At 43.8% G+C, this 13,617-nt stretch overlaps 1 protein-coding gene and 1 long non-coding RNA gene across 3 annotated transcripts; one reads left to right on the forward strand and one right to left on the reverse strand.

The window, feature by feature from the left end:
- Positions 1-199: 199 nt before the first annotated feature.
- ATP6V0E1 (ATPase H+ transporting V0 subunit e1) lies at positions 200-11,500 on the forward strand. 2 transcript variants are annotated; one of them, XM_087754053.1, is made up of 4 exons: positions 206-403; positions 2,650-2,697; positions 7,876-8,003; positions 10,887-11,500. In XM_087754053.1, the coding sequence occupies exons 1-3, from the start codon at positions 300-302 to the stop codon at positions 7,967-7,969; spliced, it is 246 nt and encodes an 81-aa protein (XP_087610179.1). In that variant the 5' UTR covers positions 206-299; the 3' UTR covers positions 7,970-8,003; positions 10,887-11,500. The 2 variants fall into 2 exon arrangements, with proteins under 2 accessions (XP_087610181.1, XP_087610179.1); XM_087754055.1 differs by lacking the exon at positions 10,887-11,500 and having other exon boundaries at positions 200-403; positions 7,876-8,005.
- A 1,112-nt stretch (positions 11,501-12,612) lies between these two features.
- On the reverse strand, positions 12,613-13,591 carry LOC148056124 (uncharacterized). Its single transcript, XR_015703929.1, has 2 exons — positions 13,470-13,591; positions 12,613-13,372 (listed from the first exon to the last, which is right to left on the reverse strand). It is a non-coding gene; the product is annotated as an uncharacterized LOC148056124 (long non-coding RNA).
- Positions 13,592-13,617: the final 26 nt, after the last annotated feature.

Genomic DNA, 13,617 nt, shown 5'->3' on the forward strand with positions numbered 1-13,617 from the left:
AGCCTTCTCCCTCTTCCCGAGCTGTTTGCCGGGCTCGGGAGCGGCCGGGACCCGAGGGCCCGCCGCCCTGCCCCGTCTCCTCGCCCCCTTCTCCTCAGCGCGCTTCCCGCCGCCGGCAGCGCCGAGCACGGGGGGCGGGGCCAGGCGCGGCACCGCCCCCCGGGCCCCGGTGAGGTGGCGGGCGCTGATTGGAGGGCGGGGCGGGGCGCTGCGGCCCGGCCGAGAGGAAGGGGCGGGGAGGCGCCGCGCCGGGTCGGACCGAGCCGCTTCCCTCCGCCGCCGCCCCCGCCGGCCCGGCCATGGCGTACGGTGGCCTGACGGTGCCCATCATCGTCATGAGCGTTTTCTGGGGGGTGGTCGGCGGCGTCCTGCCGTGGCTCGTACCCAAGGGGCCTAACCGCGGGTGAGTGACCGGGGGGCAGCGGGAGGCCGGGGCCGCTCTGAGGGGGCGGCGGGCCCTTCCCCTTCCCCTTCCCTTCCCCTCAGGCATGAGGGACAGCGTGTGAGGCGGGCCCGGTGCCCCGAGGCGGCGGCGGCCCGGCGGAGGCGCGCCGTGCCCTTGCGGGCCTGCCGGGCGGCAGCGGCCTTGCGGCTCCGGCCCTCTCGAGTTCCCCCTTCCCGCCCTGCAGCGCCCTGCCCGCCGCCCCGCCAGGCCCGGAGCCGCCGCCGCCTGCCGCAGCGGTGCGGCGGGCTCTCGGTCGCCGTGCTGGCGGAGGGCGAGCGGGCCCGGGCGCTTGTGCCGGCCGAGAGCCAGCCGGCGGCGGGAGGCCGGAGCAGGCGCCTGCGAGGCTTGCGGGGCCGGAGCCGGCAGCGGTGTCTCCGCGCCTCGGTGACCCGTCACGGGCCTGGGTTTTCCCCGCAAGCCCTGTGCAGGCCCGCACACACAGCGTCCTGCGGCAGGGAGGCCTGTTGTTAAGTTAGGTGGTGTCTGAGCAATAACTTCCTTTTTCTTTCCTTACTTGACCGCTTCTGACTTCTTCCACCATCCTCTAGCTTCGTGCCAGATGAGACTGAAAAAGTTGCTGTAGCAGATCTCCGTTCTGCCCTTAAGTGTGTGCTAGGGGCCTTGTAGCTGTGATGGCCTGAGGACAGAAGCGGGGCACCTAAGCAGAGACGTTTTTCCTGCAGTGATCATAGCTGCTCAGATTAAAAAAATAGACAAGTTTTTGTCTTTCTCTCTTCCCTAGGAGATAATGACTTCTTAATCTCTCTTCCTCTCTCTGACATCCCCTCTACTCCACAGGTACCAACTGTCTTTTCTCTTAGTTGTTTATCTAAACTTGAAGGAATTTCCCTCGAGTTCTGTTTAGCTCAGATATTTGCTGCCTCCATGTCAAACCTGAAGTGTCTTTTGTGCCTGAAAACTTGCCTGTTCTCAGAAATGCCTTGGAAATGTGTCTTCAGGCACATCTTTAAAGTATGTGGGAACTATGTGGGTTGCCAACAGATGTTCTGTTGTTATTCCAAAATGTGATTGTTTAATAAATATGAATAGAGTACTGCTGTGTTCTGATTCTATACCATGTCTATAGTAACACTGTGTAGTCTGTTAACTTCTTATCTTCTTAAAAAATAAAACAAAAAAAACCCCTCTACCCGAAGCCCATTTCTGAATAGGATTGTTCTTTTTCTAGCAAAAGAAGTCAGTGCAAACTTTAACTGCCCTAAGAATTCACATTGCATGGGTTAAAACTCCCAAGCAATGACTCTGGGACTCCCTGGAAAGGAGGGGTTCCTGAAGCCGAACCCAGGCTATGTTAGCTTTGTAGCGTTCGTTTGAATGTAGACGAGGTGGGTGTGTATTGATAGATGAAAAATATTGAATTGTTATCCATGTCACAAAAGGATTGGAAGTTACTGACGTAGCACGAGTTTTTGTTACTCAGTTTGGGGGGGGGGGGGAAATACATAGAGGGAAATCCCTTTTAATAATTTAAAAAGGAAAAAAACCCTCCACTTTGCTACTAAGTTCCATGAGCTGCATAGGTCACTCACTGTTAGAAAATCTCGTTTCCTTTCCTCCCATTTCAAAATCCTGTGTGTGTATAGCTGCAGTTTTACCATTTTCAGTTTCAAGAGCTGCTTGGTTCTTGCTTCTTTTCAGCTTAACTATGGTTTCTGACACAGTTTTCCTTCAGCAAGAAAAGAAAAATCTTATCCTACAGATCATTTCATGTGGCTTTGACATTTTATTTTGTATTCGATTTGCAAAATCCTCATTAATGCTATAAAAGATATATTTTGATACTGAAATTTTCTGTAAGCAGAAATTTGCAAATGGAGGAAATATTTATTGTTTCCTGTTAGCATTAGACCATCCAGCTTCAGTAGTTTACTAATTTGCTGGTAGAAGTGACTGAAATGGAGCAAGGACACTGACTGCATGAGATTTTGCTCCTATTCGGAGTGATTTCTGTTAAATACAGCTGTACACCTCTGTTTGCCAGAGCTGTGTCAGTTCTTTTGCAGAGCCTTAGCTGTGCCTCTGCACTTACTCAGCTGGAAGAAGTTAGAACACTCACGTTGAGTCACCTTCCGTATGATCAAAGTTGAACTCGTTCTTGTTTGCTAGGGTTTTTTTTCCGATGTATCTTGTGGTCAGTCATAACGTGACACCTAATCAGCTGCTTCTCTCCTTCCTTTTTGCAGTGTTATCAACACAATGCTGGTGACATGTGCTGTTTGCTGCTACCTGTTGTAAGTATAAATAACGTCTTGCTCCTTAATCAAGGCACAGTTCTGATGTAATCAAAAGTTCCTTTTTTATATCTTCAAGACGTCTACGAAGAAGCCTTTCAAATGTGTCACAGAGCTTTAGACACATGGTATTCTTTGACAGGTTTTAGAATTCTTAGTTCTGAAGACCTTCAACCTGCTGAAGAAGCAGTGGGTGGAAAACCTTATACGTGGGGGTTTTTTGATATATGACAAATAATTTTTGTGACAAACTTGTGATGCTTTGATATATTAAGGCTGTTTCTTTTTAAATGCACAGTATATTTTGAGGCTGCCTTTTTTTCTGTAAGAGAATTAGTAGAAATAACAAAATGACTTGTTGAGGAACTCCTCATACCATGTTTGGTTTTTTGGTTGTTTTTGTTTTTGTTTTTTGTCAAGAGGTATGCCAGCTGCAGCTGGAGTCTGCAAGAGAAAGCGTGGTTATTGTTTTCTTTCTCTCTCTCTCTCTCCCTCCCCCCCCCGCCTTTACCTCTCTTTTTTTTTTTTTTTTCTTTTTTGTCTCTTTTTTTTCCTTTTAAGACTGTAGAGACTGATCTTGTCAAAGAAAGTGCTATGCAGAAATAACTTTGAAAGGTGTTTGGGAAGAATTTGGTATGGAGAGTAAATTGGTAAAAGTCTGGTTATAGATCTTTAGGGTTAACTTGAAATGAAATCATTAGTCAGAGTTCCACTTGAACCTGAGTAGTACTTATACTTTCCTGAAGTGTTTAGGCATTATTTATGCTACTCTAAGGAGCTCAATATGAATATTTAGAAAAAGGCATCTCTAATCTCAAGACTTGTTCTTAAGAACTGGCAGCCAAAAGCCATATTATCAGTGTTGGCACGTTCCAGGAGGGGCCTGTTCGGTTCCACCTTGGGCTGGCCTGTGGCACAGGCTTGTGCAGGTTTGATCCAGTTTAATCATGCGGTATTCAGGTGAGGCTTTTTTTTTTTTTTTTTTTTTTTTTTTTTATTCAGAGTATTTGACACGTGACATCTTAAGAAATCATTCTTCTGGATAATTGTGAAAGTACAGCAAACTTGGTTCTGTGTTTTGTATCTATGAAAGTTTTGTAAGTTAAAGTTTTGCTGAGCAGATGTAGAAACGTAAGAGCTTTGTGGTGCCAGCAACTTGAATTTGGGATTGAAATGTGGGAATCTCAGTGCTATGACGGCGTCCTTGCCTGCACATGAAGTATGTCACAGCCCAGCCTCACGGTAGGTCTGAAATGCTTGGCTAAGAAAGGGCAACTGGATGCTCGGTTTCACTAGGTTACTGCATTTAGGTTACAGCAAGTTGGTTTTATTTTTTTTTTTTTGGTGGGGGGTGGTGTTTTGGATTTTGTTTTGATTTTCTTTAAGTTTGAAGTTCTCCCTTAAGTTCTTCCTATTCTGTATTTTAACAGAAATAATGTCCTACTCTTCTAAAAGCCTTGAAGCTTAGGGTTTGTTTTCTGTATTGTTTGAAGAAGGACAGTTTCCTTGAAGTTGAGGCCACGTGGCATCTGTAGAATCCTCTGGATTATGATGTGGAATGTATTTGTTGTAGAATTTCTTAACTTTGACTGAATGCTGTGAACTCTTCAAATGTACAGTGGTATTTCACTTATAAGTTTAGTGATTTTTGTACCGAAACAGACCTCTTAAAAATCCAGTGTCATTAACATGATTTATAACCTGTTCTTACCTGTCCATTGAGGGGTTTCTTTTGTAATCTTGTGGGCTCTAACTTGGTTTCTGTATTCCCTTTGGCTTTCTCCAATTACACCTTGAAAAAAGAGAAGCAGCAAAATCTTACTGTGTTTTAAACCATCCGTAGTTATACCCAACCACATAAATTACATATATAATGTCTGCTTGGCAGAATACAACAAAAAGCAGATTTTTCTCCTCATGTTCCAAGATGGAACTTGCCTCATCACACAGTCTCTCTCTCTCTCTCTCTCTCTCTCTCTTTTTTTTTTTTTTTTTTAAATGAATTCTGTATAAAATCATAGAACAGCCCCGTTTGGAAAGGACCTCACAAGATCATCTGGTCCAACCCTTCTTTCCTCTATTTTATTCAAACATATGTAAGTTTGTTCTTCCCATATCCTTTTCTGGTGGAGGCACTGAAAAAATTTCAGACCTTAATTTCTTAAGAAATTCAGGCCTTAATTTTCCTTAAAGAAAGAGACTAATTTTTCATACCAGTCTTGAAGGAAGCCTGAAAGAACGGTTTCTGAGGATTCTTCGTTGGATATGTTAGGGTTAAAATAACTTGTGTGGTCCCAGGTATGGCCTTCTGTACTTGTGTGTCCTTAGCAGGTGGCTGGTGCTGTTATCGACTTCTTTTTAGAGTTAGTTTAGAACTCTGCTAGACCTATTTTCTTACTCTTTGAGTTACCTTTCCAGTTGAAAATAGGGGAAAAAACAATTTCCTGTTTTCATTAAACACCGCTTGATTGACAAATAGATTTGCATCAAACTGAATTTGTGCTAATTAAATTTGAAGTCACTCACGTTTCAACTGAAAGCTGCTTCTTCTGTGTTTAGATTTAACAGTGATCATTTTGAATAACGATATCGATCGCATGGTGTTAATTTGGTTGTTCTATGGAAAATTTTTGCATGGGTAAGTGCATAATTTGCGTACAGGTATTGTACCCAGCAGCCTTTTGAAGGAGAATACACGAGCCTCAGGAACCTGATAAAATATAAGGCAAAGTATAAGGAGTTACTGCTGCACAAATTATAGGTGGCACCATGTTGTAAGGTACTGCCAAAGTCTAAATCTATTTTGCTGTTTAGAAAGCAGTTCCTGAAACAATACCATGATATTCTGCTAACAGAGGGACAGGGTCCTTGAAAAATGGTGTTATTTGCTACTGAACCTAAAAGGATTAAAATATGGTTGCCCAAACTGACATTTAAACAGAGATAGCAGGACCTTAATTTGTAATAGGCAGCATAGACAGATGGCAGTTATGGCAGAAAGACCTTTTAAAAAATCTTTCTGGTAGAACATAAGGGACTTTAATTTCCTTGTCTGAGCTGGGTAATTAACACGAACTGTTGTAACTGGTATCTGGTAGAATTTAAGGACCCGTGGGTGGCTCGAATGCCATACCTGATTTTAGCAACTGTAGAACATTACACGTTGGATACAGAGGCTTGCTTTGTTTTACTTTGAATGCCGCGTTCTGTTTTGCGTTGTCATGATAGATTACTGTATAAAGCAGCATTGCTTTAGCAAAACGTGGGAAAAGCTTTTTTATGACTTATCTTGAATGCAAGGGAGTCGTAGAGTTCAGTGCCTAACTACTGCTTTAAATTATTAGGCCCTAGCAGAGCAGGGAGGAGGACTATGCTATTGACCTGTAATGCCACCACGGCTCGGAGCTTGGGTATCCAGCATGGTCCCAACAAATAGCTTTTGAAAACTGCACAGCGCTTGCCTAAAGCATGGTTATACAGCTGGGACACGTCAATATTTTGAATGTGCTTCCAGCTCATTTAATTCACAGCCATGCTGGGTCTGAACTCAGGAGGCAGAGAGAGGTGAGATACTTGTGCATTGACTTCCTTCCTTCTGTACAGTGAGAAAGAGAATAATGTGCTTTAACAGGCTTTTAGTGTTCCTACCCTCCTCCCACTTCTGTTAGTTCAGGATGGTGAAGGCAGATGGTACAGTGCTCTGGTACCCCTTCTAGCTGTCTTTTGTATGTGAAAATTAACCCTTGCAACATAAATTTCGTGGTATTTTTAAGAGCTAATTTGCTTTTCCCTTAAGTAAATGTCACAAAGTGATTAGCGTGGTTTCAAAATACGTTGTTGTTGTCCCTTTGGATAGCAAAGTAGAAACATGTCAGCCTAAAGGTTGTTGGCTCGTCTTGCTGGTGTCTTGCTGATGTTTTAATTGCTTTGTAGAGCCTGCTACATATTGCAAGGCTTGCGTGACCGATGGACTGCTGCAGGCTCAGCAGGTCGTTTTAACTCGAGTCCTACTTTGTGCAAAACTGAAAGCGGCATTGAAAATAAATATTTGTAAATTTTAAGAGGATTGATGCGTTTTCTTTAAGTCTGGCCCACGTCTTTTGCCCCTGGCTGTTGTAGCCATTTTACAGCAGACCTGCACTTCGTTTGCTGGTCAAAGCATCAAGGTTTGTGTGGAATTTTCCATGACTGCCTAAGCACTCTGATACATTTGTGGCAGCTCCCATTACAAAGCTGCTTTGCTTTTTCTCCTCCTTACAAAGCATTCTAGAAATAGCAGACAGATGAGCCAGTGTGTTCACTAAATGTGTTTATATAGTTAGTATTTAACATAGATTTAAATCCATGGAAGCATCCATTGCTTTTTCTGAATCTTGTAATATTTACAAAGCAAATGTATCTTTTAACAGTGGAATATTTATTTCTGTTTAGCTTTCCTGGATGTTTTCCACAAACGACATTCCTCTTGTTCTCGGTTTTGGCTATGGCTTCTGCAGTGTCAGTTTGTGAACTGCTCTGATGACAAGGCTGCTGTTGCTGATGATCCGGGGTTTCTTGTCGTATTGGTTTTGTTGTTGTGGGGTTTTAATTTGTGTGTGTGTGTGTGTGTGTGTGTTCCTGTAGCATTGTACTCCTTTGCTTCAGGTCCCTGTTTCTTGGCCTCTGTGCCGGGTTTAAATTGACTTTTGTTCAATCTTGGATGAAAAATATACCATGTCTGCAAGGGTAGGTTGTCATACGCTGAAAATAAGAGCAAAAGAGAGAGAGCATGTTTCTGAGAGGTTTTTGTTTAAAGGGTGCTTCAAAGGCACTGACAAAAGGTCTGTCTCTCTTACGTTTCTATTTTCTGAGCCCACAAATACCTGAGTTTCAATGTCTCAAAACATTGTCCTGTCAAAGGAAAAGTATGAGAGAAATGCTGTCAGGTGGTTTTGTGTTGCTTTAAATTGAACAGGACAATTTATTGTTTCATTTGTGGAATGATTCTGTGCCAGATCTTCATTGATGGTATCTGGTCTTTGTGTATGAGCTTGAGTAAAATTTTGATTTGATACTAGACCTTCCTGAAAATCATCTTTTCTCTGATAGTACTTGTGCTTTGGACAAGCCTCTCCATTGTCATAAGCTTTCTGATTTGGCTGATGATCTCTCTTTTGGGTTGGGGGGGTTGTCTTGCAGTTGGCTGATTGCGATTCTGGCTCAACTCAACCCTCTCTTTGGGCCGCAGTTAAGCAATGAAACAATCTGGTATCTTAAATCTCACTGGCCTTAAGGATGTCTGTCCTCGGCTGCAATTTGTTGACTAGGTGAGTATGATCAGATTTATTAATATATTTGGTATGTTTAAAGCTTCTGGAGAAATTGAACAGTAGCGTAAGCAGTGTGTTCAGAATTGCTAGCTGTTTTGCAGGAGAGATCTATCTTTCTGTAGGCTGCAACAAAACATATTTTGGATGTTAATCTTGACTGGACACCGTGAAAAGCTTGGACTGAATTCTTGTACGGTTATTTGTCTCTGCTATCATGCCATGTGGTGCTGTGTTCAGTAAGCAGGGGTTCGTAAGGAGAACAGCACATTTTTTTCTTCCTACAAAAAAAAAAAAAAATCGGGCTGGGGTGTCTTTTAATAGCTAGCATAAGTGGATTTCCTAATCTTTAACAATTGTTAAACCTTTCTTCAAGCCTGCTGCCGTTTCATCCAAGGCCTGTCCTGATTTCCAAGGCAATGTACGGTTGCCCTCGTTCATCTGGGAAGTCAGAGCGAGAACTGCAGTTGGAATGGTTCTTTATCTCCTGTCAGTGTATAGCGCTAACACTGAGCTTACAGATGAATGTTTCAGTTGTTTTAATGATAGCCTGTATGCGACTTCAATCATGGATGAGCCTGGCGGTTGCTATCTGGGTAGTGCTGTTGGAATGCTGTTGCTGCAGTTCTTGGGCATGCTTTCTGGCATGACCAGCAAAAATACCAAGTCTTGTACTAAAAGTACCACGATGACTTCAGGTTTCTCTAGAATGGCGGCGTTTGGAGCTGAAGGTTCAAATGAAGGACAGCTGTGGAAGGAAGTACCCATGACTTTAGTTTTTATGCTGGTAACTGAATAATTAGACACACTTCGGTTTTTTTACCTGTTTTGTTTTTTTTTGTCCTTTTAGGTTTAACTGCCTACCCCCTTGCTGTTACTACTTTTAACTTCTGTTTACAGAAGTCTAATAGCAGCAGACAGATGACAGTTGATGTTATAGCTCAGTTAAATGCTGTCTGCAGAGCATCCTGAACATTTACCCTGCAGCAAAGCTCCACTGCTTCAAAGTAGGCTTCATCTGAACCGTGGTGGTGTCAGCCTGCGGGGGGGGTGTGTGTGTCTGTATCCTCGCTTTTAAGCAACAAGCAGAAGCTAAAGGTAGACTTGGCCCTGCTTCAAGTAGAGGCCTGTAATTAGCTAAGTCAGTCAAGCTGAATTGCCTAGGTGCATTTTCACTGCTCATGTGTTAACACATAATTAGTTAGCGAAAACAGAGACCAGTGTATTCTGGTAATGGGCATACAGATCCCTGAATCCCATAGGATAATTCAGTTGCCTGGGATCTGAACTTGAAATGTAGTTATCTGGACAAGTAGATGCCTCGGATATAAAAACTGGGCTTCCCTCTGACTGATAAATGGTCTGTGTGTTTCAACCAGCACGGACAAACTGGAGTGAGGTACAGCTCTTGGACTCTAGGCACCTGCTAAAAGAATCAGGGCTTTCCCCCTCCCTTTCAGTGAAGGATTTTCCAGGGAACGGGAGGTAAATTTGTGCCAAGGAAGAGAGGGAACTAACGTGTTCTAGGATGGCCAGAAAGTTTATGTGAGGAGCTGTCATTTTCAAACTTCTTAATGGGGAATGAGACCTATATAGCGCACGCTGTTGTGTTATATGAAGCAGTGTGTTTTAACCTTGGATATGTCCAATTTCATTGGCTTGATTTTTGAATAAAATTAAGGTTTTTGTCTTTGTGAAAAAGAACGCTTTAAAAAAGTAAAAGCATACAACAATCCTCCAATACCATAGTTAAATACTATGTTCGTTCTTGCTAGAAATGTGCTATTGCAGGACATGCTGTTCTCCCCGATCTTGTTTGAATTACTCTGGTAGTGTTGAGCGAGCTGAGCGGCGAGGAGGTGGCTCCCTTGATCAGGCTGCAGCGTCCTGTCTTTTGCTGTTGTGTGCCTCTGCACTCAGAGCCTCCTGTGGAGTTTCTCACTAGACGGAGCTGTGAATTAGATTCCATCTGAAAGAGTTGCGTTCTCTCTCTGACACTGCACAGAATCCCATAAATATAGCTACCATTTCTCGTTTGACCAGTTATTTCTGGCTTTTGAGATGTGCTTTTCCAGCACTCAAGGCGCATGTACGATACTTTTTTCTGCCTCCCGTTTCTCTTTCAGTTGAGGTTTGGATGGATTAGTACGGACAATGCAAAGAGAATGACATGCTAACTCCCAGAGTGGAGAGATGTTACTTAAAAATGAGGATAGTCTAGGCAAACCCATTTTACTTGACCAACGGAGCAGGCTGAAAATGCACACAGGAGGCTACTGCGTTCTAGTGAGGAGCTTCTGCAGATGCCGACTTGATTGATCTATGCCAAATTACAGAAGTTTGGTCGGTCTTTTCGGTCCGTATCCCTCCAATTCAAGTGACGACAGCGTATCAGATGACTTGTCTATATAATCGAGTTAATGGCTTAGATGGCAGTCTGTAAGAACATGCAAACTTCTGTAGCCGTGGTAAATACGGGCTGTAGCCTCTTAAGCAATGTGATCTAACGCCGCCTTTTCTCCTTAACTTTGTCAAGTTACAGTCTGTGTTCTCAGACCAGGAATGTTCTTCATGCAAGCGCAAGAAGGGCTGTCGTGCAGATGACTGGATGCTGCCACAGCATTGAAAACTTTCTAGAAAAATAGTTGTTCCACCAGCTTATAACGTATCTAAAACTACTTGCAGTAACTTCAGAAATGAAACTGCTAAGGAACTGAGAAAGTAGAGATTATTCTTGAAGCTCCATATAGATGAATTATCTACAGTTCTTGACCATTTCTCAGTGCATTTGTGGAATGGAAATAGCTGTGGTTAACAACCAGGTCTTCAATTAGTAAATCGTCTCCATGGAAAGGAATAACTAAGTTGCCTCTTGCTTTGCAGGTAAAGAAGACATTTCCTCCAGATGAAAAACTCCACTGACCCAAAGGTGCCCTTAACATAGTTGGTTGGATACCAAGCCTGCATTAATGCCTTAACTTTCTATTGTCCTTCAAACGGCTTGTTCAAAGCCCTGTGTTTTTTCCTACTGTACTGTTTAACAGTGTGCCTAATGCTATTTATACTCCTCTTCGGTACTGTAAATTTTTGTCTGTTAACTTCCAAAATTTTCATCGAGTTTTTATGGGTCATAGTCGGCTTTCCTGTTCATGTTACTCCCTCTGTAGGAACACTGTATATATCTTACAGGTCTTAGGCTGTCTGTTGCTGTGCTGTTCACCCCTGTTCTGTTTGGCTGCACTTGGAAAAAATGTGTGCGATGAAACTGTATGAGGAGAGGAGAAACAGCGGTGCCAGATGTTGATGGCATTTGCTTTTTAAAATGAGTTGTATTCTTGGGAAATTTGGTCTTAATTTCTCATGCCTGGAAATAAAACTCATCCTCTGCTTTATACAAAACGTTCTTGTGCCATGTTTAACTGTTCCGACGTGCTTTTCTGTGGTTTGAATCAGGTGATAGTTAGCCAGAGGTGAGCTGAGGAAACTTAGGTGATGTGGATAAACTGTAATAAAGTTGTATGGTGTGGTGAGACGAGCTCACTAATCTAAAATTGCTGAAAGGTCTGCAGGAAGAAGCGAAGGCTTAGCTCGAGAGCCTCTTCTCCGTGAACTTCCCGTTGTCTGATACGAGGGGGACTCAGTAGCAGAGAGAACCTGAGTAGTCTGAATGAAGCGTAAATAGTAATTTCGATAGGAGATTGATTTACTCCCTGGCCTTTGCGGAGGATACATACAGTAACAAGCAATGTGGTTGTGATATTTCGATACAAGTAACGACGAGTAGCTTCAAAGGATATAAATACTACTGCATGCACAGGAGTCTTCATGTATACTTTCTTACCGCCTTACATCATGTCCAGCTAAACGGCAATTATTCCTTACTGTGTTTTATTGTTATGCATAAGGACGTAATGGAGCGGTTCATTTTTGTTCCTTTTTCCTTTTGGATAGCACTGCTAATTTGTTCAGCGGGATAGTACTCACTGCTACACGGGAAATTCCGAGATCCTGACAACGTGCTGTAACTTGCGGTGATGGAAAACTGGACAGCGTGCGTTGCAAAAGAAATGTGTCCATTATTACAAGGACGCGTAGCGACTGTTGGGACCGGAATAGGGGATTTATTCAAGTTACCTACTACTGAGAGCTGTGGTTTAACATGCAAGAAGCTGTACACCATAATGCTATGTAGTCTGTGGCAAATAATTCCGAAGAAAACTGGAAACCAAATGATCTTATAAAAGCTTGGGTGGTTGTTTAGTTGGTTTTTTTGAAGTGTGGAGGATAATGTATGTTGACATCGTATGAGGAGGGGAGGAGAAATGCTTCAAGACATTGTTGACAAGTTTGAATATGTAACAGTTTCTAAAACATATTGATCTGCCTGTCGTATCTACCCTAAAGTGAGACATCAAAAAGGAAAACATCCAGTGACAACAGTGGCATTAGTATATTGGTATTGTCACTTTCTTTAACAAGCTTTCTGGTTTCGGTTCTAAGCTGTCCCTCATTGCAGGAGATACAGGAGAAGTAAAGCACGGTTCACACGGCGTGTCTCGCTGTTGGTGCGCTTAATGTAAAGAGCTATTCAAAGCCTGGACAAACAAGCCATAGTTCAATTTTTATTTGCTTTCCAGTTAAAGAAATTTCCCTTTATCTCCATGGTTAATATTTTCTCTGAAACGGATGCCAGGCCGTAGCATGATGGAAGAAGCTGAAAAAATAATGTTTTGTTTCTGTTCCGCTGAGTGTTGTGTGACCTGCTGCCTGCATCGTGATCACGGAACGGCCGCTCCCGGTGTGCCAGGAACCAACGCTGCTGCAGATCGCTCCTTTTTTTGCACGGCTGCAGGAAATGGGAGCAGGCAGATTCGGCCACGGGTGTTTAACAAACAATGCAGGTATCAAAGCCTTTAACAGCTCACTCGTGCTTCGTGGCAACCGGAGAGGACGCGGAATGTTGCAGTATGTGTGAAGGCAGCTTGCTGGTGCTTGAAAGGGATGGAAAGGAGGGAACCAGGCTGATCTCCGGACCTGTACTGGTGTTTGGGGGAAGGTAAAAAGTGAGGAAGGTGAAAGAAACGGGCTCCGTCGTCTTGAAGACTTTAAGCCCTAAACGCTGGCAGCACGTAGAGCAAGTGCTTAGGCCAGGGTCATTTGAAATGCTTTTAACTCCTTCTGTTCGTGTCGTTTAGGACATGGAAGGAGCGGCGTCTGCGCCCCTCACGGGAGATTGCTGGGAGGAGCCGATCAAGTTTGCTTTTCCTCTGCTGGAAGTCGCGGAAGCATTTGACTCATGCGAAGGGCTTTAAGTTGGTTGTCGGAGGTGGGTGGCTGGTCCCGTTTCCAGAATCGCGCATCGGCGAAGTCTTTGGGGCAAAAAAATGTGGTTTGTTTGGGGTTTTTTTTTCCTTTGTAGTGTCAGGCACGAGGGGGTTTGGGTACAGGGGGAAGAAGTTTTGTTACCACAGAGGGGTGAAATGCCCCAGGTCGCCTGAACAGTAGCAGAAATACGCGTTACAGAGAGGGGGCTGGGTCTCTTTTTCCTTTCCTGTGAACGAGCGATTCCCCCGGCTCGCTGAAGCGACGGGGGCGGCCGCGGCCTGCCCCCGCC

The sequence above is a fragment of the Nipponia nippon genome, unplaced genomic scaffold (genome assembly GCF_047370975.1).
Source record: "Nipponia nippon isolate SJK-2023a ecotype South Korea unplaced genomic scaffold, ASM4737097v1 scaffold_17, whole genome shotgun sequence".
Classification (NCBI taxonomy): domain Eukaryota; kingdom Metazoa; phylum Chordata; class Aves; order Pelecaniformes; family Threskiornithidae; genus Nipponia; species Nipponia nippon.

Bases quoted from the DNA above. Each gene is read 5' to 3' on its own strand.
- ATP6V0E1 (XM_087754055.1), top strand. From the start codon at position 300: ATGGCGTACGGTGGCCTGACGGTGCCCATCATCGTCATGAGCGTTTTC. The intron at 404-2,649 runs GTGAGTGACCGG...TCCTTTTTGCAG, and splicing joins CCCAAGGGGCCTAACCGCGG to TGTTATCAACACAATGCTGG. The intron at 2,698-7,875 runs GTAAGTATAAAT...GTTGTCTTGCAG, and splicing joins GCTGTTTGCTGCTACCTGTT to TTGGCTGATTGCGATTCTGG.